Source organism: Lasioglossum baleicum, chromosome 3 (assembly GCF_051020765.1).
Source record: "Lasioglossum baleicum chromosome 3, iyLasBale1, whole genome shotgun sequence".
NCBI lineage: Eukaryota > Metazoa > Arthropoda > Insecta > Hymenoptera > Halictidae > Lasioglossum > Lasioglossum baleicum.
The window spans coordinates 19,045,238-19,069,702 of record NC_134931.1 but is presented as its reverse complement, the minus strand read 5'-3'; the positions used below and the strand labels follow the sequence as shown (position 1 = coordinate 19,069,702).

The 24,465-nt window shown below is 39.9% G+C and overlaps 2 protein-coding genes across 7 annotated transcripts in view; both read left to right on the top strand.

Annotated features, from left to right (window-relative positions):
- Positions 1-18,200, top strand: part of Appl (amyloid-beta-like protein) — a 47,690-nt gene extending 29,490 nt beyond the window's left edge. Inside the window, exons 5-15 of one of the 3 annotated variants that reach the window (XM_076419974.1) lie at positions 482-572; positions 1,377-1,507; positions 10,662-10,881; positions 10,968-11,178; positions 11,518-11,691; positions 11,814-11,885; positions 12,935-13,125; positions 13,257-13,417; positions 13,492-13,724; positions 14,234-14,380; positions 14,484-18,200. In XM_076419974.1, the coding sequence (XP_076276089.1) occupies positions 482-572; positions 1,377-1,507; positions 10,662-10,881; positions 10,968-11,178; positions 11,518-11,691; positions 11,814-11,885; positions 12,935-13,125; positions 13,257-13,417; positions 13,492-13,724; positions 14,234-14,380; positions 14,484-14,594 (1,742 nt within the window). In that variant the 3' untranslated portion in view covers positions 14,595-18,200. Of the gene's footprint in view, positions 1-481; positions 573-1,376; positions 1,508-10,661; positions 10,882-10,967; positions 11,179-11,508; positions 11,692-11,813; positions 11,886-12,934; positions 13,126-13,256; positions 13,418-13,491; positions 13,725-14,233; positions 14,381-14,483 lie in introns of all 3 variants that reach the window. The other 2 variants (XM_076419975.1, XM_076419973.1) reach the window with 2 other exon arrangements.
- Positions 18,201-19,316: 1,116 nt separating this feature from the next.
- On the top strand, positions 19,317-24,112 carry Hsl (hormone-sensitive lipase). 4 transcript variants are annotated; one of them, XM_076419971.1, is made up of 11 exons: positions 19,317-19,458; positions 20,852-21,286; positions 21,378-21,579; positions 21,655-21,868; positions 21,950-22,140; positions 22,286-22,568; positions 22,636-22,858; positions 22,958-23,142; positions 23,353-23,678; positions 23,742-23,867; positions 23,946-24,112. In XM_076419971.1, exons 2-11 carry the CDS (start codon positions 20,928-20,930, stop codon positions 24,012-24,014), a joined length of 2,178 nt encoding a protein of 725 aa, XP_076276086.1. In that variant the 5' UTR covers positions 19,317-19,458; positions 20,852-20,927; the 3' UTR covers positions 24,015-24,112. The 4 variants fall into 4 exon arrangements, with proteins under 4 accessions (XP_076276086.1, XP_076276085.1, XP_076276087.1 ...); XM_076419970.1 differs by lacking the exon at positions 19,317-19,458 and adding an exon at positions 19,486-20,124; XM_076419972.1 differs by lacking the exon at positions 19,317-19,458 and adding an exon at positions 20,187-20,707 and having other exon boundaries at positions 23,356-23,678.
- The last annotated feature ends 353 nt before the right edge of the window (positions 24,113-24,465 follow it).

Here is a 24,465-nt window from a genome sequence, read left to right as displayed (position 1 = left end):
ACGTTATTAAAAGTCTCGAACGGTACCTCGGTGAAAAAAACATAGATATTACAACGGAGTATTTCATTTCGAGTAAAAGCAATACAATTTCATAAAAAAGGACATCGAATTATATTGCACAAAAAAGATAAAAAAAACAGTAAAAAAATTACTTTGGGAGGAGAAAAAATTGCCGAAGCATTTTTATCGAACGTCGTCGTGTCGGGAATGCCAAGTGGCAATTTCGACAGGTTCGCGCAGCCCCGTCTTTTTTCATCAATTTGAACGGTTCCCTTGAAAATGATAGAGAGGAATAATTTTAAAAGCGCTCGCGAGAGGAAATGGTAAATCTTTTTTTCTTCTTTCTCTGCGAAATCGCTAACCAACTCGGCACAGCAAACGAAGCCGATTTGTGTGTTCGCGGATTCTCCCGATGCAGGCCGCGCGCGTTTTTCCACGGAAAGTTCGACTCTCGTTTCTGTTCACGGCTATTTCATTTCAGAGGGCCCGTTCCAAAGCGACGCGCTGCTCGTTCCGGAAGGCTGCCTCTTCGACCACCTCCACAATCAGACGAAATGCTGGGAATCTCACAGGTAAGGAACGGAATTTCAACGAACACCGAAGGCAACGAGCCAACTATCGATTCCCGTGCAACCGTGCTTCTGCTACACCTGGCAAAAGCATGGGATCGTGTTTTATAGTTAATGAAAATGGAGAACGCCGCACTCCTCGGCAGAGACTTAACACTTTAACTGTCGGATCTATTCGATACGGTTCCGCTGCTGAAATTGCCGCATTGCTAAGCTGTATCTACTGTCTCGTTACTCAGCAACGCCTCTGCGAACATTGGACACTGAATTTAATAAAATCCCTTCGAAAATAGAACACGAACGTTCACAATCGTCTACTAAATTTAAAGCAAAACCAGTGGCCTGACGCGTAAAACGAAAACGAACGAACATTAACCGAGGCTGTTCGAAGAACCTCGTGGAACTATAACATATTTAAGGGTCGCGCAAGAGTTAAATGTTAAAGACTAGAACATGGCGAAGCCTCTTTATAAGGAACCGAGTAAAACTATAATAAGAACATTCCGCGAACAGCTTTCGTCTTTCCTGAGCGGAAACGGGCTCGCTTACCGGAATTATTATACCCTCGGAGCAGGAACGCAACAGTTCCAAGAATGTTCGCGTTTGAAAAGTTTATGCCGATCGGTCGGGCCGGGGCTTAATCGACTTTCTTGGATTGTTCCGCGACACCGCGCCGGGGAAATTAGTTTGCCCTGTAAGAGGATTTGCGCTCCTCCTCATCTGGCCTCTTTGAGGCACGCCGAGTTCCCTGAACTCGATCAAAGGTGATGTCAGCTCGTAAAGAGCCCCGCGAATTTTCCGTTTCAGATGGAACGCGACCGCAGCGGACACGTGCAGAGAGAGGAACATGAATCTGAGGAGCTTCGCGATGCTTCTGCCCTGCGGAATATCTCTGTTCTCTGGTGTTGAGTTCGTGTGCTGCCCGAAACACCTGAAAGGTACGTAACGTACGTATATTCTATCATTTCATCATTCATTCGTTCAACCAATCATTCGTCATCGAGCAGAGTGTGTGTGGGACGCGCGACGTGTCGCTCTTAATTAATCGAACGACGAATTCGCACATTTTATCTCGTTTCTGTTTAACCCTTGTGCACCGGCCATCCATTTACTGTATTTCTTTCGACAATTTGCTCCTCTAAAAAGTATTACGAAGTTTCTCTGAATGTCCATTCTTTACTCGCTAATATATTAATCTATAGTCTTATAATGAGAATTTGTGCAAACACGTTAAATACAGAAAAGTTAAACCTAAAACCGAGTCCATATTTCGTTGAAAATAATTCTACATCTTACAAAGGGATGCCGCGGTTGATGGGTCACGGATTTTTCTGAAACTTGCAGTATTTTGACGATATCATCTCCAAATGTAATTTAGCAAAACAGTAGCGCGCGCTTCTCAAGATTTTCCGAGAAAATTGCATTTGAAAATCGGTTTGTACGCGCGCGTTTTAAGGAGTCCGCGTTAAAAGGTTAACAAGAGTCTTGCTTTCGATATTCGTTTTTTCTTGAAATTGATACCTCAATTTTAAGCCTTAAAATCTATTGTTTGTAAGTTATTTTTTGAGTAGAAGATGCATGTTTTTTATGTGTGGGTGTTGGGAAATAAATCGAACATCAAAATAATACAGACTGTTATATTTACTTTATTATTGAAAATTCTCTCTCTGTATTAATTACATGCTGGAGATACCAGATGCTCTGTGATAATAGAGAGATATTTATATACGTCCTCTGAAAAGGGTGCTCTTGTACGAATGCTGCATTTATAGTGCTGGATGCCCCAAAAATTATTGTTTTCCATGTTTTTACGACGAATATCACCCTGGCTCGTGTCATACAAGCACGTAATTAATACAGAGAGAGAATTTTCAATAATAAAGTAAATATAACATTCTGTATCATTTTTATGTTCGATTTATTTCCCAACGTCCACAAACAAAAAACATGCATTTTCTACTCAAAAAATAACTTATAAATAATAGATTTTAAGGCTTAAAATTGAGGCATCAATTTCAAGAAAAAGAAAATATCGAAAGCAGTTTTTCTTGTTAACCTCTTTTAACGCGAACTCCTTAAAACGCGCGCGTATAAACTGATTTTCAAATGCAATTTTCTCAGAAGATCTTGAGAATCGCGCGCTACTGCGTCGCTAAATTACATTTGGAGATGAGATCTTCAAATACTGCAAGTTTCAGAAAAATCCGTGACCCATCAACCGTGGCATCCCCTTCTTAGCAAAATCCGATGATCGTGGCTAACGTATACATATACTCCGGTAATGAAACATTATTTGAAATGCATAACTGAGTCCTGAAAGAATTAACTATATATCCTCATTAAACTGCAGATCCGAATGCACACATGAGATATGCGAATTCCTCAAACACAAGAGAACATGGACGTGAAAAACAATGAATAATATACCCATTCGATTTGGACAATAAAGAACGCTTTCCAACGAGATTAACGATCGCGAAAGCGAAGAGCGAGACTGTTATATTTCTCTAGTCGTTCGAATAATTCCGAGAGAGGCACCGTGTGCACGTCGGAGCGAATTGATTTTGCGCGAGCAGGTTCAATCAGTCGCAAGACAGCCCAATGCAAGCAAGACAAGTTGAATATTTCCGGGCGCTTGACTGGGCACTTTTATAATTATTGGAACGCTCGGCTGGAAGAAAACGTTCCGTTTTGCTAATATTTACCGCTCTAATGATTCCTGCCCGCAAGTAGTCTATATGGACCGAACGGCAAGAATCGTTGGTTCCCAAAGTGTGTGTACAGAGACTCTAAAGCCAGATCTGCATGGAGTAGTGGCGCTAATGTCATTGGGGCTAACTTCGGGTCCAAAACTTTGCGCCCGGTTGCCAGCGATGTTGACTTAGTTTGAAACTTCCTCCCGCGTGATTGCTTGGTCAACATTTGACGCTTTATCTTTTTACCCGGGGACGTAATAAGACCATCGAAGACAACGGCGAACTTTCGATGGCCGAAACAAGCTGCTCCAGCCTGCCTATGAACTTGGGAAATTAATCGTGGCCGAGAGGTTCGAGAACACTGTCCGAAAATAATGTAACTTCTCTATTAAACCTATCTCTTCCGAGTAAAAGGAGTCCAATCGCGACCTGCTTATTATCCGAGCACTCGTCTTCCTCTGATTAGTACGGATGATGGACGTTCTGCAGTATGTATCGTGGATTAACCCTTTGCACTCGAATGGCGACTCTGAGGCTCCAGTAAAAATTGCCACACCATTATTCAAAACAGTTTTAATATTATTATTAAATTTGTTTTCTATAAATTGTGAAAAGCTCAACTGTTACATGAGAGAACTGGTTAAATTTCATGTGCACAATGTAAACAAGATTACGTAGAATAAAAATGATCTGGTTTGAAAGAAATGATTTTCGAATTAAAATTGCTTCGAGTGCAAAGTGTTAAACTAGTAAATCTGTACGACGGACACGCTCCAGCGTTTTAAATGTCAGTCAACGCCGTACATCCGAAACAAATAGCTTGAGGCTAACGTCCGCAAACATGGAGAATTAATTATAGCAGGCGAAAAGATTCGGGACCGCTTTCCAAACGCAATTCTTCATATTTCTCCCGGTGACGGGATGCGAAAAACATTATCCGTAGACACGTTCCAGCTAGGATCCTTCTTCCAACCCATTTCAAAATTCGCATTACGAACACTCATCCGAGAATTATCAAGTTGATGCAAATGAAGCGCCGTTTTTCCGCCGTTTGGAACTCATTAAAACTTTCAGCTTCCGCTAAGCCGATAAAAAATTATTCTTCAAGGGGGATGCTAAAAAGCGAAGCAGAGAAAGAGAGAGAGAGAGAGAGAGAGAGAGTATTCTAATTATACGTGGCTCTCGAATGCTATTCAAAATCCGATTGAAAAAGAAAACGTATCTCATCTACCACCGTCTAGGAGAACCACCGGAGTTAACCCTTCATTACCCCGTCGTTCGTATTCTATTCATACAGTAAGGAGCAAAACTGAACCAACAACTTGCTTAGGGTTCTATCTTCTATATTTGATATGAGTCTTCTGTATTTGAACTTGATCTCCTATATCGTATTTGAATTTTCAAAAATCTTTGTGTTTCTGCACGTTTCAACACGAGTGCAGAGAACTAACAGGTTTTATAGTATCTAGAGTAGAAAATATGCTATTGTCCGGTGCCAGGCGAGATATGCCTAACATTTCCCATGACCGCGGCTGAATCTAGGAGGGAAAAAAGCAACAGGGTGAACAAAGCTTGGACAATCTAACGAGCGTTCAGAAACTAGAGTACACGATTAAAAGATCCATGGAAAACGGGGCTACTATCGCGGCCGGATATATCCGGCGGCGTAAATATACGCGGCGAGATGCGTGTTACAAAACGGTCTTTGTCATTTTGCGGCGGGTGCTCATTTTAATCGGCTCCTTTCACGATTCGAGCATATACTTTCTCCGCGCGGTGCATCGAGTCGTTCAATACCATTGATTCGTTTCAACGGTGCTCCTCATTGTTTCATTAATCATTCGACGTGTACCGCTTTAATGGAGTCGGAGAGAGGGAAGGGGAGATCGGCCATTTCATACGCGGCACCTGTGTGATGTGTTCGCCATTAAAACCGGGTTTATCGAGAATTCTGTCCGTAGATGTAAACGGTGGGGGTGTATCAGGGCGAAACAGTCCTGTTTTCGTATTTACTCGTAGCTCGTCGCACAGTGCGCCGAAATGCCTGTTTCTTGCACAAAATTCAATCACTTTTGTTCTGCTGATGATAGAGACACGAAACAAAGTGGGTTCTTTTTATTTATATTGAAAGCAATCTCGATATGATATTATTATAAGTATAGTCATTTATTTAAACATTGAAAAACGATATTTGTAAACAAAATTTTAGGACATTAATTTTTATTTATTTAATCGTATCTGTAATTAATGTAATATCAAAATTATTTATTCAATAACCACAGTCAAATCTCATGTTTCTACAAGTGGATATCCGCGTACTCGCTTGCTGACCAGTTCTTGCTACATATTTTGTTAAATAACTCTGATGTTTGCAAACAGTAGCAATTCTAACTTATATAATATCAAAATATACTATCTTAGTAATACGACGTAATCAAAATCCCAGAGTTGCTTGGAGTCACTTTTTTTTATCCAATTTTTTTTTATCTAAAGATTAGGGAAACCAATAAAACTGAATATTTTTGAAGATGAATTACAATTAGCCAACCCTTAGCCATCATTTTCTAAAAAGATTATTTCTTACAAACGTCTTTTGTTCATAACACAACGGAAACAAGTTACGCTATGAACCGATGTACTATTTGATCTTCCTAAAATTCGCTTACAGGTTCGCTTGTAACTAATTTCCTGCTGAATTTTTTTAATTTTTTTTCAAAAAATGATTTATTTGCACATTTTAACATAGTATGAACATGAACATAGTTTTAAATCGTCATGAAGCAGTGACTTTTCCGATTTTTGTCAATGGTTCGGCACACTGTGCGTCGGGAGGAATTCGATTCATCAATTTCGAGAAATCAATTGTTCTTTGCTTCAAGTTTTCTCCAAAACAATCAAAATCCTCCTTTCTTTAATAATTTCAAGAGGTTGAAAATTATGTTATTCTCTAGTCCTACTAATCCTGCAATCTAGTAAAACGATTAGCATTCGAGGAATAAAAATATCCGTTGAAACTGCGAACCACAGTGTTACTGAACATCGTAGAAAATGCTGGGTGCTGACACAAGGGTTAATCAATAGCAGCACGTGTAGAGATTGCAGCCCTGGAGTTTGAAACAAAACAGGCATGGTTCGCGAATTCATGGATATGCAACATTCAAAATTCGTACAGAAAGTATCGATAGGTCTGTGTTTGGCTTGAGGATTCAAAAAGTTCAAATATTTAATTGAAAAAAGTGGGATATGAATATGCACATAGAAACCACCCTTGCGCAGCACTTGTATCTCACAAAAACAGCCATAACTAGCGAATTCGTGGATACACGAGTACGAAATGAAAAATTAGTTTCCTCTCAAAAATCTTTTTCCCTCCCACAAAGCGTTCCTCTTAGAGCACAGGGTAAACTGTACTATTGCTGGCATTGCAGTAGTTATTGGCACTTTTGACTTAAACGACAAATATTAAGAATTCCTGCTATAGAAAATCATTTTATATTGCTTCTTATTTATATCTCAAAGCAACGTTGTAAGCGTAAACAGTGTAAATAGTGTTTTATTAAAATTGTTTATCTACCAAGTGCGTATATGTTTAATTATAAAACAAATAGCCTGTTTAACGTTTACTTCTTACTGTGCCAATGTACTATTTGTCTTACGATTGTTATTCACTGAATATATTTTATAACAAAAGATTTATGACCCGTAAACCTGTTTGATTTTGCTGAAGAATCTCTATTAGTTTATAATAATAGCAAGTTAAGCTCGTTTAAACATTTCAAAAAAAGATAAAAAGATATTTACTACGATTTTGGCTCAGGGTGTCAATCATTGTACAGTTTACGCTAACAGTTCGAGCAGCATTTTTCTCGAAACAAAAGGGTGCCGGTTCGCTTCGATCACTAGGAAACCGTCTAATCTGTGTCGTTTCCCGGACCGTGATTTTTTTCCATACAGTGTAGCGAACGCTCGAGTAGGGTGCATTAAGAAACTGGGTATATTCCTACCCCTTGGTCCCCGGCAACCGGCACTCACCCCCGTCGCTGCTTCCGTCTTGCTCGCTCGTGCAATCAATAACGTTCGTCGACGTTCCCGACGACTGCGCAACGTAACGCTATGACTTCGCTCGTTCCTGCGCATCTTTTTCTTTCCAATGGACGCCGACGCGAGAGCGTAGCTCGGGGGTGTGCTGGCTATACTACGCGTAGCTAATAAACCCCCGACCCTAATACACCCCGTGTCCGATGATCGCTCGGCACAGAGAGACTAGAGAGAGAGAGAGAGAGGGAGGCACAGACGCCAGACAGTTTGCGATACAGTGCCCCGATGCTGTTTCCACGTAGTTTAGAATCAATAGGAATCGCCGGTGAATCACCAACCATGCTACAAAACCCACCCTCGCTTAGACAAGAACCGGTGCACACCCCTTGTTCGTCCGCCCGTTCGTTCGTTTGCTAGCCGAAGCTCGTCCGTTCGTTCATTCGGCCAGACCCTCCACGTTTGCGCTAGCATGTCTGCGGTTGTATGCGAAAACCGCGGACACAGTGGCCAGCACATAAATAGGGGAGTTTTCGTTCCACCGAATTCTGTCTGGTCTGTATCCGCGCGCTGCCTTCCATGTGTATTACAGGGGTTGATTCGCTGGAAGCGCTAGCCTCCCATGGACGCCAGAAAAATATGGCTGGGGGATGCGAATCGGTGGCTGTATGTATTTAGAAATTAGTGGGAAATGTCCTTGGGGAGTCAAGAGGAGGTCAACAGGCTTGACGAAGTTTACACATTTCGCAAAAAATTAGAAATTAGGAAATCGTAGCATACATGAAAATATTTTCCTGTCGATTACCTTTCTCTCAAAGAAATTCTGAATAATCTTCCATCGCGAACTGCACTGTATTTCCTGAAATAAATGTTTCGACGATTTTTTGTGTGTTTCTTCCACTCAAAATGTGATGTTCGCCCGGGTTACAGGAGTACCTCGTTACGCTTGTAATGTTAATAACAATAACAACGATGTTAAACGTAATTGAGTTCAGTTTCGGATGAGCTAGGAAGCAGAATTTGTGTTTGCTTGTTACTACGACAATGGCGAATGTGTAACAGAGTTTACATTTGCATGGAGAGTTTGGCAAATTGAATTTGTGCGTGTTCGATTATTCTAACAATATTAACAGTAAATATCATTCGCTCCACCTGTGAATTCTGTGAAAACGACAATGTATGAAAGATTCTTTCTGAAAATGCGAACGCGAGGATAGCAGAGTCTACGGATACGGTTATTGATATTTCGAGCATGAAACCGCAATCTCTCGGTACGGAAAACTTATGACTTATGGCGATCTGCATCCGCAAATGTATATGGTAGAACATCTTCGGTCTCTTTGGACTACGACTATTCCGGTTGGAGCTGCTGCTATAGAGATAGTCTGCAACTACGAGCTAAAACAGCATAAATCATACTTTCCAAGTTTCTGTTGAAAGCCTCTGTCTTATAGAAGATCTGGAAAGTAGGGGCACCATTGTAGTCGAAAGAAAAGGAATTCGTCCTCAAACTGAAGTCATCGGCGAAGACTCGGAAACTAACTTGATTGTATTTTACAATTCCATACCACTGTCAACACGTACGATAGTTTATTGAAATAACTAGCATTCCTTTCATTGTATAACGTACGTGTTCCAAGTCTCAAATATTGGATATTGCTACTATTAAAATTGAAGGGGTTGAAGTATTTCGTAATATAAAAGTCACGTTTCCTAGAAGAATGGAGAACACAGCAAACGTTAATAAAAGCAAATAAAAGTACTGAAACACAAAGAACGAGTGCCTAGTCTAGTCCATAAGCACTCGAAACGAAACGTTTTGATTTGTCGAGCACAGCATTCTACTCTTTGATCGTTTGAAGCCATTCAGATAATTACGAGCGCTGCTGTGCAGAGAACAGAATACACTTTTCAGTTTAATCGGTTGAAGAATTAAATAACAATGCGTGTAAAGTTTATTCGACCTTTTTATGCGAGACCTGGTATCGCAATTGTTAGGACTCCGTGATTGAGCTGGGGAACCTGTAGCATAATTCTCTATAGTCGTCGATCAGAAAATTTCTAAAGCTATGTCCACACTGAAACAACTCTTGTTGCCTTCTTTTTTTTTTAACGAACACAAGAGGCGACAAAAAGTTGCTCGATGTCGGTCCAGTGTGGATATAGCTTGAGATTGAATAAATTATATAATTTTTGAGCCAAATGGGTTGGCAGCCAAACTGTTAATGGCAACAGGCAACGCAGAGATCAGCTCTCAGGGATCGGTTCCACTTTTACCGATCGGATCTCCTGTTTCTGGCCGTTTTGCGTGGGCGCAGAGTCCACCAACAGTTTGCGATAGACATACTAATATTCCCCGGGCGAAAAAAAACTGCCAACGCAACCGCCACATGACCCAGATAAAAGGATAGCACAGCGGGAGGATACGTCGTCGGGGCGAAGCTTTTGTCTGCCTTTGCAGAACTCGAGAAGTCAGCTCATCAGCGTGTCTATTCTCGGAGAATGGAACATCTCGAGAACCTAGTTAGTCAAGACGGCTGCCCTCTTCAGCATAACAGAGACAAATTAGAGTTTTTCAGGGTGGGAAAGGGACGTGTTATATGCGGGGAAGGGCTCCTCGCGAGGAGGGTGAATTTTCGGAACCAGCGAGACCCTATATCTCAACATCGCACGATGGACTGGAAAAACCCCGTTAATAACTGTCTAAAATGGCCAATATTCTAGATTTTGAAGCTTCGAGGAGCTCTCAATTGGTAGAAAAAATTTGTCGAAATATGAAACTTCCAAAGCTTTGACCACGGAAAACTGGTTTCCAACCTTTGTTGCCAGAATCCGGCTCTCTTTTTCAGGGAATCGCATTTTCGCGGAACGATTCAGAAAGCCACGAGCTAAATGCACATGTAGATTTCCCCTCGGGCTTTTTAATACGTCGAGAATGAAGTTCGCTTTGCGCACCGTCTTGCGACCACGGGGCTTGGCTTTTCGGTCAAAAGCGAATGGGCATCAGTAAATTACGTTTCTGGAACGCTTCGCGCGGCTACCGACAAAGCTGACCGAGTAATCTCATGATAATTATTTCCTTGGAAAGCCGGAAGTCTTTTCGCAAACGAAGTTCCGTCCACAACGATGTTATCCTGGCTGCTTCGCTGTTTGAAAGTACTCAATGTTTAACGGTTGTTCAATTTTACGAGTAAATGTTCAAGTTGAGAGAACTAATTGGTATGTAGAGAATAGCATTCTTCCACACGAGCGCGAGAGAAAGTAAATATTGAATGAAAGTAAGTGTGAGTGAGAAAGAGAACCAAAGTATTACCTAGCAGTAGACTCTCAGGAAAATCATCGCTTCGTGATGTACTTGCAGAAAATGTGAAGCCGAAGAAACCGATCGACCTGCCGATTCCGAAGAGTGTAGACGACGATATCGACGAAGATGAGGACGATCTCGACGACGAGGATGACCTCGACGCAGACGCGGATGACGACGATGATTCTGAGGCGGACCCTGAGGACGTGCTCAGCGATCAACCCGACGACGACGAGAGCGACGAGGAGTACCTCGACGATTACGACACTACGACAAGGTAAAAGTCATCGAAAATGGTGAATCTTTGTAATTTTTTTCTATTTGATGCTTGATAACTTCCTTTGATAATTTCCTTTCCCGCAGTCGATTATCAACGACAGTTTCGACAACGGAGAAGCCGAAACAGGACGTGACTGCGATGCCGTTGCCAGTTAGCACCAGCACGCAGCAGTCCTCGCAGTCTCAGAGCACACCTGATCCGTACCTAACACACTTCGACCCGCGATCCGAGCACCAAAGTTACAAGCAAGCACAAATGAGACTCGAAGAAGTGCACAAAGAGAAAGTGACAAAAGTAAGTGGGCATTGCTACTTAACCGGGCTGCATAAAATAGGGTAGACATTTGTTTGGTTAAGGGAGAACGCATCGATACAACAAATTAACAATAATCACTGAACAAAATATTTGGGGATTATTACAGCAAGACTTTGTTGCTAGAAGGTTCGTGAAACGAGATGTCACTGTAAACGCAGCATGTTTGTCTAATGAAAAACTTGTTTTCGTACAAATTTTAAGCAAGGAGAGTGGCTAGGAGTGATTAGGAGAGACCGAGTCGAATTTCGAGAGACAGTTATTATCACGCGGAACACCAGTGTCGAAATCTTTGTGCTACAACGGTTTTAGGTGATGAAGGATTGGAGCGATCTCGAGGAGAAGTACCAAGATATTCGTGAACACGATCCGGTTGCTGCTGACGCTTTCAAACGATGGATGACTGCACGATTCCAAGAGACTGTCGCAGCTTTGGAAGAGAATGGCGCTGTGGAGAAGCATCAATTAAGTGCTATGCACCAGCAGAGAGTACAAGTACGTGATCTCATCGATTAGAACCGAGTTAACGATGAATTAATCACTGTGTTATCTCCGAAGTAACATTAAAGAGCCACACTTCACAATGGATTACAACATTTGTTATGATTCATTTGCAGGAAGCAGTTAAACAGAGGAACGAGGAAGCAATGTCCTGCTACACTGCTGCTCTGAACGAGAGTCCGCCAAATGTAAGCTGATGGACGCGCTGCGATGCTATGCTCTTAATCCTTTGCACACCATACTCTTTCTCAGTTTTATACTCAACAATTCCCTGTTATTTAGAATGTACTTCAGAAGACAGTAGAATCTCGTTTATCCAAGCCAATTAATACTGAACTTCATACATACGAACCTTTAACCGCTATTATAACAGCCCAGTGGATTCTTAGTTATATGAACGCGTATTCTGAAGTACATAGAACACGTATGTTTAACTTGTTCTCAGTCCCACGTCCCACATATGGGCCACGATGATTAAAACAAACACTTATCGAAGCATACATGATCGAAGACCACAAGGTCTGCATATGGGATTAACATTTAAGCCTGTTTGAAGTTTGTAGAATAATACAGTGTATCCTACATAACACTAGTAACTGTTTAGTAGTGCTTTTAAAAGAGCCATCGCACAGTGGGTTGAAACGCGAAAAACGCGGACAAAAAAATCATTTCTGAAGCTACTTCTAAGTTTAAATTAATAAAAATGGTACAGTTTTATAGGTTTTGAGGTGCTGAATTCAAATTAACATGTTGCAAAAAACGAATGCTGAATTCAAATTAACACAAAACAAAAAACGAATGCGGCAATGCAACGATGTAAGGCCAAACTTTAAATTGGTAAGATCTCCGAAAAATCGGGTGGAAATATTGTCCAAGTTATTCATTTCGGATATGCTGCATTTGCATATGATAACACCGCATGCTCGATGTATTTGCAAGGACATTACAAACTTTACCATCTACCATAGTTGTAGTTGAAAATGAAATGCAGAAAATGATGCCTCATTTATCTACTGACAAGTTAATAATACAATTCTACATTTTTCGTTTGGTCAGAAAAATGACTTTTGTCCGCGTTTTTCGCGTTTCAACCCACTGTGCATCGTCTTTCTCTGAAATTGAGTTTCTCAGGCTGAGGACATTCCCGTGAATATAAAATTGATGTCGACATGAGCGTGCAGAGGGTTAAAAGCCTATGGAAGCGAGGCAGATTCACAACGTTCGATTCTCTGTTCAGATGCACCGCATCCAGAAGTGTCTGCAGAAACTGCTCCGAGCCCTGCACAAGGACAGACACCACACCATCGCTCACTATAGACACCTACTGGACAGCAGCCTGGAGCAAGCGCAGCGTGAGAAACCAGCGACCCTGGAACACTTGGCGGAGATCGACAGAATCACCAATCAGAGCCTGTTAATGTTAGAACGGTAATGTGCTAGACAAACGAAACGCAACGACGATCGCAGAACCTGTAGATCTCTGAAATTTCGAGCATTCAGAACACGCATTTTGTCTCGTAGAAACAGTATTCATGGGAGATTTCATTCCTTATATTTAGGTATCCTGATTTAAGCGCAAAAATTGGCCGGCTTATGGATGATTACGTTTTGGCCCTCAGGAGCAAAGATGAGACTCCTGGACTGCTGTTAGCGATGACACGCGAAGCGGAAGCAGAGATTTTAGACAAATATCAGGCTGACGTTACCAGCAAACAGCAAGGTATCATGGATTTCATCAATTGTTAACGGGTTGCTCTTTCGAGTGGTTTCATTGTGAAGAAAATTTATTCGTAGAAAAAGAGCATCAGAAGGAACTCGAGCGAGCACGCAAGGAGCAACGCAAAGCGGAACGCGGCGAATTACGTACCGAACAGGCGCAACAGGAAGAGAACGACTCCACAAACGATAACAAAGATACTCAGCCACAACAACAACCAGAACAATCCTCGGCTGTTGCCGCGATGCACAGTGAAGGACTTGTCAGAGCAGCTCACAGCATGACCCATGAAATTTCCCACTCTGAACCGGTAAAAATAATCATAGTACGCCGGAGCCCAGACAGTCCTACTTGACATGAATCTTCGAATCATTTATTCCTTTTGTAACACGTTCGCCACCAGCATTTCTTCCGCTGTTTGCCATCACTATTCAAATCTTTGATTAAACTCAACAGGTACCATCTTTATAAAATAGTAAAACAATTTATCAGAAGAAAGTCATGGACTCTATGAATATTATCCTGTGTACTGTGACTTTAAACGACACAATCTACAAAATTAATTTGACTATTTTTAACCGGTGGGTGCCGAACGTGTTAATATATTAGATCAAGTTGTAAATAATTCCTGCTTTGTTTCACATAGTACTTGTTATATTGACCCTCTGTAATGCCGTGACAAATTATAGAACGCTTTCCAAGTTGTATACGTTCGGATTAGATTTGAAAATAATTAGATCGTGGACGGTTAACCCAAAATTCTTTGATATGTAGCTGTAATTGTTGGACTATTTCTAATGTTGATTACTATGTTTGTAGGGATACTCAGTTAGAGGGGAAGTGTATCGTAGGGAGAGTACATCAGTCTACTTCACACTTGCGTTCGCGGGAATAGCACTTATGGCTGCTGCGATAGTTGGCGTGGCAGTATTCAAAAGACGTAGTGCGAGAAGCCCCCACAGTCAGGTAGAAAAGAAAATCATACCGATTTGTAAATCGAAATAATTGTATTATTTCGACCTTATCACAATTATATTGTTGTACTAATAATTTTCGTTGAATTGAACAGGGCTTCATCGAAGTCGATCAAGCGGCTACACCAGAGGAGCGACACGTCTCGAACATGCAGATCAATGGATACGAAAATCCTACATACAAATACTTCGAGGTGAAAGATTAAGTTAGCCATCTTGGAACTACAGAATTTTATTTGAAAACTGGTCTTAATTGTCCGTTCTCGCGTATGTTCTTCAAGAATATCATAGTATTTTGTTAGTGTAAGATACCTGATCAGGTCCGAGGTTCTTCCGAAGATTCCGAAGTATATAGAGAGATTTGCATTTTAGTGATACGTGGAATATAAAATCTGTCCATAGGGTGATAGATGTTGCAATACAGTATCATTATGCGACGTCCCTTTATATAGCCTACCGACGTGTCACGTTCATTCTTTATGCTCCGCTGACATGTATAAAGCAATGCTCACAACAATATCTGGAGCGTCCGCGTGCGACGTTCCCACGCGAATCGAGATTATCTACGAGACGACTCGCAGAGAGAGAAAGCAACACGCCAATGTGCCATATATGGGAGGAAAACACATAATCATCTTCGGAAGTATCTCATACACGTTGTTTTCGTTTCGTTGTCATACATGTTATCGAGTATTTTTGAAAAACGCAGGAAGGAGCGCTCACGATAAAACGAAATAACGGAAAATAACGAGCCGAATCGTTTACTCCGCTAATTGTCCTTTTAATGAAAGGAGCCGGCGCGACGGTCAGTTTACACAACAGACAATTCATTGTTTCTCGGCGACGGGAATACACGTGGCTGTTGCGCTCTTTGCTGTATTTTCTCAGTTCTGATATTTTCGGAGATAGTCAATGGCAATAAAGGTTGCGCAGCTTGAACCATAATACGTGAAAAGAAAAAACACAAACTAAAGACGATAGGCAGCGGTAGCGGCTTGCACGGCGAAAGAAAAACAGCAAAGTATAATCCGATTAAAATAATGAATAATAACGGGAAAAAAGGTGTATGCTAATCGATAAAAAAAAAGAAACGCTCTTAAAATATCAGAACGGCAAATCGAATGCACGTTCACCTTCGTGATGCAGCTGTCTTTTTCCATCTCCGTTCGATTCCCACTGCCTGATTTTTTCAGCGACCTTTTCAGTACTTAACGTCTACATTAGATTATACAACTTTATACTTAAGGGGAAAAAAAATAATTGAGAATCGTGAACGTATCTAAAGTTTAATGAGAAAAACGAGATATTTTATCATTCCATACGATAAGTCCACTATATTATCGAGGTGCTGTCCGAATGTATGCACGGAAAATGTTCAGTAGCTCTGTTCGACTCGGCCGAGAGCCGTTTCCCCGTTCCCGGACGCGAACGGAGTCGAAAGAGTCACGCCTGGGCTACCGAATAAGAGGAACAGTTAACAAAGAGTTTTTTTGAGTGGCATTAGTACCTTCGATTCTAGCTCGACTAAGTGGCGACCGTTGATGCAAAGCGTTTCTCTGTTCTCGTTGTTTCTATTTTTTAACTTTTCGTTTCTACGTCCTGCCTCCTTTCTTTTTTCTGTTACTCTGTCCTCTCTCTCTTTTACTTTCCCTCTCCGCCGCCCCCCACCCTTCCATCTTCTTTTGATCATTACGTTTTTCTATGATTTCGAAAGATGGTTCATACAATAACTATCTTAGGATATTAATTATATATATATATATGATGACGATAATATATTACACGTTTAATGCTTATATATTTGTATATGGTCAGATGATAGTAGGCCGCACTTTAGCCAGGGTCGCGTGGGAAAGCACAGCTTTCACTTGTTTTCGATGAATCATGCACGTTTTATTTCTTTTTTATTAGCCTGATATACCTTGGTATCGACCGATCAGTGTAATGTATAGATTCGACAGGCGTTTTTTCTGTACAATGACAATGTTAGCCGCGCAAGTATTATGTTGACTACAATTGTAAGACGCTTTCGAGACCGAACGATTACTAGATCGTGTAATTAACCCTTTATAGGGCACGTGTCCCGAGGCATTGAGAGAAACGTGTTTTTCCTCTTTTATTCGGCATTACCGATTAGGATCTACGAAGGATTGATTTTTTCTATCGTCGGAGAGAAAAAGAAAACGAAACTTGTGATAGAAAAAAAATAACAAGCCTGGTGTACCGATGTTTACCAGTGCCCCATTCATTGTGTTATTTTTATAATAATGTCGTAACCTTTCCATGTTGCTGGTACACCGGTGTGCGTGTGTACCAGCGAACTATAAGGGGTTAAAAAGTCGCTCATCGTTTGTGAATGTTGTATCCTCTACCTACTACATACATACATACCTTATATGGTCTCCTTGTTTCCAGACAATGCTAATTCTCTTTTTGCTAAAATAAATTAAGCGGAATTGCGCAAACCGGGGAGACGATTAATGAATCCTTGGATTCCTAAGCGCACGTTTGAAGCAGCTGCCTCCCGTTTAGAGAACGAACACACACACACAGACACATGGACTGTTTTGTCTCACGCAACTCCGGTGAAAGGAATGTGCCGACGAAAAAGAAAAAAAAAATAACGCACGCGGGCACACACATTCGCGCATCGCTGAGTGTTAAAAATATTATTTTAGATATATTTAAAAAGAAAAAAAATGATAGCAATTAACTATATGTCTATGGATACAAGAAAAAAAAGCATAGCATCAATGCGTTAATAAATAATAATGATAATATAAATATCTATATATAAAATATATATGTTCGTGTGCACGTGTGTGTGTGCGTGCGTAATATATGAACAATATACATATACATATACATGTACACCTATCAAATTAACTATACATTATGTACCTATAGCGTATAGTCGTTAAAATGAGGGAAAAAGAAAAACATTAAACACGTCGCGTATATAAAATGACTTGATACGGATTCACAGATGTTGAGGACGCTCTTGTCCCTCGTCGAGAGAACGCTATTCTCATTGTTTCGGCGATTTTGTTCCGATTTTTCGGTTTCGTTGTTATCGGGAAAGAATATATACGAAGATGATACGCGCGGCGGTCTACAGGGTGTTCAAAAAGGGGCGAATCACTGCGACAATATCAGACGAAAATGAAAAGTGAAATTATGGATTTGTCGTCAAACTATCAACGATTAAAATCACTCTGCAACTTTGATTTTCGCCTTTGATTGTCACGAACATCACCTATTATGGAACGCCCTGTACGACTGGCCCACATTGGCGAAAGTATTATTCACAGCTACCAAAAAATACAACGTGAATAACACCAGAAACCGGGGCTTACCAAATTCAATGTCCGCGTGCTATCTTCCGAGGATCGGTGGAGAGGAAGAAAAAGCTTCGTGCTCGTTGAAGAACATAATCTTTTACGAGACGGAAGTGTGCGTGACTGGAGTAACGGATAAGGGATACGTTGTTTACTTCAACGAGCATCGTGGGAAACCTAACGGTTATCCATCCGTCAGTATTAACTCGGGGTGTCCCTTGGGAAGCATATCAGTTGTTAGACGAGATTCGTTTTGACGGTTATAGTCGCGGCGGCCGGGTTCACCCATCAACATACTGTGAACTCGCATCGAGCCACCCTGTATAAGTTTAAGAATTGATTTTTGTAAAGAGGTAATAAGTACTTACCGTGGTAATTAACTTAGCTTAAAACGAACAAAAAAAAAACGAGAGAAGAAGAAGAGAGAAGAAAAAAAGACGAAGAGAGAAGATGACACGTGAGAAGTGAGGAAAAGGAACAAAAAGAGAAAAATAAATACGTCCTTTGCATAGAGAGAGAGAAAGAGAGGGAGAGAGAGAGAGAGCGAGCGGTTCGGATTTAGAGAAGCCGGCGCGAATGGGAATAATAACGGAACTAAACTTTATTTTTGCAGTTTTTTCGGGTATTGTATGAATTCTTACGATTCTATCTATATATATTCCCGCGTCTTTTTAACGAACGTGTCGATCACAGTCCAACCATGATGTAAACATGCGAGAGAGAGAGAAAAAGAGGAAGGGAGCCGAATTGTAACGTGCAATATACCGGTATCGATGTGTAACGCCTATACAGCGCATGTAATTGTTATAGTTTTCGATCTTATGCTCGTGTCGCTATTCCGAAAGAAAACAACAACAATAAGCGGCCTCGCGCCAAATCGAGTTTCTTTCTGCGAAACACATTATACATATATATTATCATATGGAACTGTGTATAGTGTATACCTTCTAGTCATGCGTGCGCTACCAATGTGTATCGGTCACACGATTTATCAGCAGGCTAGATCTTCGAAACAAAGAGGATCATGGCTTTGTGCGGGATGACCGATAATTGACGGCCCGAGAATGGATTAATCATCAACCAAATTCGATAATGAATCGACGCTCAATAGACGACCATCTGGCATCGGGACAAACAATATATATATATAAATACATACCAACGGAGCCGAGACGCAGCTCGAACTTACGGGGAACGCAAAAGAAAAAAACCGAATTTTTATCAGTTCTCTTTTAATCGTAGGATCGGAAACTAACACGTTTGCTATAGAACGCTTTTGCGACCGTTCTTTGACGAGTAGAAAAAAGTTACTAAACCGGAGAATAAAAGTAATAATTCTCACCCCCTTTCCCACTCCCCCCCCCCCGAACTTCCCCTCTTCACCAGTCTCCCTCTTTCTCCATCACAAGGATTTCTCCTCGCCACTCACAAATTTTATCGCATTATTACACTCCGTGAAAGAACGTATTGTGTTTGTGGATATATGTAATTTTACTTATCAATAAATAAATTACAAAGGTCCACTCACGTCTCACAGTCACTTCTCATTCGGTGATTGCAGACGGTCTTATCGCGCGCGTAAACTGCATTACCGGACTGTGGATTCTTTTTATTGTACACTCATTGTATTTTTCTCTTAACTTAAATCTTTGGAATCTAACAAATTTTCTCTCATTCCCAGCTTCTCATAAAGCCCATAAAGATCCACAGTCTGGTGATCGTCGTTTCTATCGTGAGTATAAATGCATATTATAATAGTTGCTAATTATATTTTTTTATAGAGCACGTTTTATCTATACAGCTATGATTCCAATCCTTCCGCTGATCGAAAACAAAAGATGAACAATTACATTAATTAGTATTATAATGTGGCAATGGTCTAATCCAGAATAAATAAAAAATCTTGATTATGTATATTTACGAAATGGCGGGATTTTTAACTCAAATCGCTGACTTTTTTCCTGAAATAACTGTCACGCGGTGAAAAAATTAGATGCAACTCCGTTTCTATTTCATTCGCAAATGGAACAGTAAAAATAAATTATTTATTCGCAACGGAAACGTAATTTGAATGAATCATTGACCTCCATAAGTATATATTTAACGCCGCCATAAAGAGCGTCCGCGTATAAAAAAATCGTAGATGATTGAATGCCAAAGACAGCTAACGGTTTCTTTAATTTGCTTTTTATCATTATATGATTAGTCCGTCTAACGCAATATATATAGTTGCCTATCGCGAACTTCCTCGATTACGAAAACTGTTCAAATTGTTACTTGTCGGTTCTGCACCGTCAGTTCGAGGAAATCATCGAACCGTAATAATATTTGTTCTCGTTTCATTCGCGATTATTGCAAATAAATAAGTTGAAAACGTCGCGAATGTGTACACATTCTGGTAAGTATCTCGTCTCTAATTGATATTGCTATCATCTTAATTAATAGTATTATCAGAATATAAGCAAGCATTTCCGAGCGTTCGGTAGACTGGCTATTATCTGGCAATTAAACTTGAACTATATGTGTATTTATTTTTACGTAAACTTTGCTCGGCTCGTTCATCGTTTGAACTTCAAGTGCTTCATTTTCTTTTATTACGGATGGAGTAATCAATACGTGCGTAGCGCAGTCATTAACTACACTTGAAACGAGACAGTCTTCGATCGCGAATCTTATTCCATTCAAAAGTGCTCGACTTTTGCAAATGTATCGTGTTCGTAAATAGCGGTTGTTATTTGTTTGTAAAATATTGATATCGATCCTAAAAGAGTCATGGCGGCGACGATAGGCATGTAGCAAATGTCAAATTCAAAATAAAAATTGACGTTGAACCGTTGAACACGGACCGTAATGTACATAGAAAGTTTTGCACGAGTGGGCGTGATGTAGTGTAAATAACAAAAGTTACGGATCATTCAGAAGTGGTGTGTACATCGCGTTATTGCTAACCTTATAAGTTACTAACACCATGAACGTCACAGGTACTATTCAATGTTAATTAAATTGAACAAATATTTGTTAGCAATTCGTAGTAATCTATGAATATATATTACGAATCATAGTACCTAATATATTGTACATATATTGTATTTTTATTAACTAATAGCATAATTATTATTTTACAGATTCTGTACTTGTATTCAACCACAAAATAGTTAGTTAAAAATTGACTGTCGCACGGTGAAACAATAAATAATTCAGATGTCTCTCAATGATGACTTTGAAAGACCATTCGAAGACTACGAGCCCCTGCAGTGGGGGGCATTGCGAGAATTATGCCAGGCAAACGCAGAATATTTTATGTCGCATCAAGATGAAAATGGTATCAGAATCAGGGCTGCCCATTTGGCAATGTTGGACCACTTGGAACAGGTGCAACCATTATATAAAGAAATCAGTAGGTTTGCACCGATGTTTGATTTGGATGTAGACGTTCCTGGCAATGGGTATAGAAGTTTTCTAGTCTTAATAGATAAATGTATCATACACTCACGTGCAATCTGTCACCAAATATATTGTCAGAAAGATTCTATATTTTTTCGTAAAAGTTATTACATGAGGTAAATATTCTGTTCGAAGTTTCGTGTACAAGCAGATGAACGTCGACGAGTAAATTAATGCTCTTCTATTTTTACGCACAAATGTTTACAGAGAAATAGAAGCATGTTTGCAATTATTAGCATCTTTATACACTTGTTTAGAACATTTACAAACTCTATACTCGTGGAGCGAGAAAATGGCTGATGGTAGACCGTCTCTTTTCATAGACGATGATCATAATCCCCACGATATTTTACTTAAAATGGATAGTATTAACCAGTATTGCTTTTACGGCAGATGTTTAGGATTTCAGGTATATTAACGGAAACATGATTATCTAAGAAATTCTAATCAACTCGTTATAGATAACAGAATCAATTTATTTCAGTTTGCCGATACGCTCAAGCCAGTAATAAAAACTATATTGGTCGCTATGGCAGCATTTAGCGAAGTCTTTTATGATAATGGAACACTGTTGTCACGATGTACTAATTCTGTTAAATACGTGTTAGACCCTGAGACAAGGGCACGTCGTATTGTTGATCTCTCCCAACGTGCTGATATATCATTTTGTCAAGCTTTTTGGTTTCTCAATGAGACTGGTAAACTACGATCATTCGCTTTAATGAAAAAACGTAATTCGCCACTGTCTTTTTCATGTATTTTGTCAATTACTTTATTAGATCTAGCACGTAGACTGCCGGCTATGGTATCTCAATCTTTGGCAATAAATCAGATAATTTCTATTCCACCTGAAGAATTGACGATTTCCACATTGGATGGGAAAACAGTGTCAATTCCAATACCGCACAGTCACATTGGAAAGAAGCCGATCCATGTTAGATTATTGAGTTTTAAACGTCGCGTAGGAATGGTAAAGAGACAATTCATGTGATCTAAGTATAGTTAGAATAAATTGAATATTCAACTGTTCCTACTGTCTTAGCGTTTCACTTAATCGAATAAGAAATTTTTGTGGATCGTTGATTTTACTTATGTGCAGTACATGGTTTTCTCAGATTGGTTCAGGTGGAGTAGGAGGAGAATTGCTAGAATCGTCGAACGAGCTGATAATTCATTGCCATGGCGGTGGTTTCGTAGCACAGACTTCATTATCCCATGAAACTTATTTACGGACATGGGCAATAAACCTTGGCATACCGATTTTAAGTATAGATTACAGTTTAGCACCTGAAGCTCCATTCCCTAGAGCATTCGAAGAAGTTTTATACGCGTATGCATGGGCTTTAAATCATTCAAGTACTTTGCTTGGTAGTACAGCGCAGAAAATACTTCTCGCTGGTAAGTAACTATCATATTTCCTTCCGCTTTCCTGTTACTCGTAGTTTACGGGATTAACTTCTTTCAGGTGATTCTGCCGGGGCCAACTTAAATTTGGGAATCACCTTAAGGTGTATAGAACTAAACATCAGAAAACCGGACGCAATGTTTATGGCGTATACCCCAGTCCTAGTCGATTTCGTATTGTCGCCTTCACGTTTCCTCTCTGTGACGGATCCGTTGTTACCTATGGGATTTCTTATACGCTGCCTGAAAGCATACGCAGCTTCAGATATTAAGAAAATAGCAAAGTAAATCACCCACAGACAAATGAATTTCAATTTCAAATAACTACTATTTATCTACTATTAATCTACTATTTATTAATTCTCAATTTATTGAATTTGCAGGGAAAAAGAAAACGATATAGGGGATGATAACAAATCCGACACAGAGTCCTTTGCAGAAGTCAGTGAGAGCGATTTGATAGCGTTAGCTCTCAGTCCCAATGGGGATGAGACAAACGACGCGCACAAATTAGCGTCTTTACCATCTGACACCACTTTGAATTCTGTTAGTCTAACAGAAGCTGATGGTACAGAGATTACAAATATTTCGTGTACGAAGGGTACAGCTGGATAAGTTGGTCAAATATGCTTTCAAACCAAATTGATCTTTTATCATACCATTCGATAGGGCCCCCAAAGAAAGACATTCAAAGACATTCAAAGAAAGACCTTATCTGGCTATACTCTTTCTGATGTGTTGCTTTTAAGTAATTTGTTATTAACATTCTTCGATGTAGTAGGTGTAGAAAATCCGACAGAGGGAGCGAAATCTCAAGAATACATTAAAAGATTTTTGGATTTATATCGAAACAGCGGTATAAATGCCTCGACATATGTTGGAAACGGTGCGGATAGCGTGAACAATATTTCAAGAAATGGCAAATCGTGGTCACTCTTTGGGTGGTCGCTTTCAGGAAAGCATAGAGAGTCCAAAGAGTTGGATATGGAAAGTACAAGGTGTCCAGTGGAAGACTTTATATTCACGGTGCCCAGGGATCCATTTTTAAGTCCCTATCTCGCATCGGATAATCTTTTAGCACAATTACCGCCTATTGCAATGCTGGTAGGTTCTTCACATTTATTCGAGGTTTCTCACAATAATGCAACATTGAAACTGCATTTGCAGACGCTACAACTGGATCCTTGCCTCGACGATTCCGTCATGTTTGCAAGAAAACTTCGATTGCTTGGTGTATTAGTTACGCTTGATATAGTACCCGGTTTACCGCACGGATTTCTGAATCTGACATCGGTAAGTGGAAGCTCTTGTCAAAATTGAACGCAATTAATATTTACAATGTTCCCCTTTTTTATTCATCTACACTTACAGGTCTCAAAAGAAGCTAGTGATGGATCTGATATATGTGTCAAGCGAATACAGGAGCTACTAGCATTATAATCATATGCATGTAGCCCATACTCATTAAAGTATAAATGTTAATATGTGGGAACAAGTTTCGTTAATGCTAATTTTTTAAATGTTGTTCATAATAATTTTTTATACAAGAAACTGCGATAATTTGCAAGTATTTATACCTTTACGGTCATCGATTTTAAATGATTGATACTTTCAGAGGAGCTGATTCGTGTGGTTGTTAGCGAATTCGATTTATTGTTGAAAATTTGTTCAAGTTCTTGTCAAATTTTTTTTATTAATATTAACAAATGTTACGAAATTTATATTTCTATTTATTGAATCTTCTCCCATGTGTCCCTATTTATTGATTCATTACGCATCGAGTTATATAATTTTGAATTTTATATATCAAAAATTTGCATTTGTTATTGTTTATTTTCATCTTTAAAAGTCCTTTATCTGAAAAAGGTACTATAATCGCATTCCATTAAAT

Bases quoted from the DNA above. Each gene is read 5' to 3' on its own strand.
- Hsl (XM_076419971.1), top strand. From the start codon at position 20,928: ATGTCTCTCAATGATGACTTTGAAAGACCATTCGAAGACTACGAGCCC. The intron at 22,859-22,957 runs GTAAATCACCCA...TTGAATTTGCAG, and splicing joins GATATTAAGAAAATAGCAAA to GGAAAAAGAAAACGATATAG. The intron at 23,143-23,352 runs GTACAGAGATTA...TCTTCGATGTAG, and splicing joins TAGTCTAACAGAAGCTGATG to TAGGTGTAGAAAATCCGACA.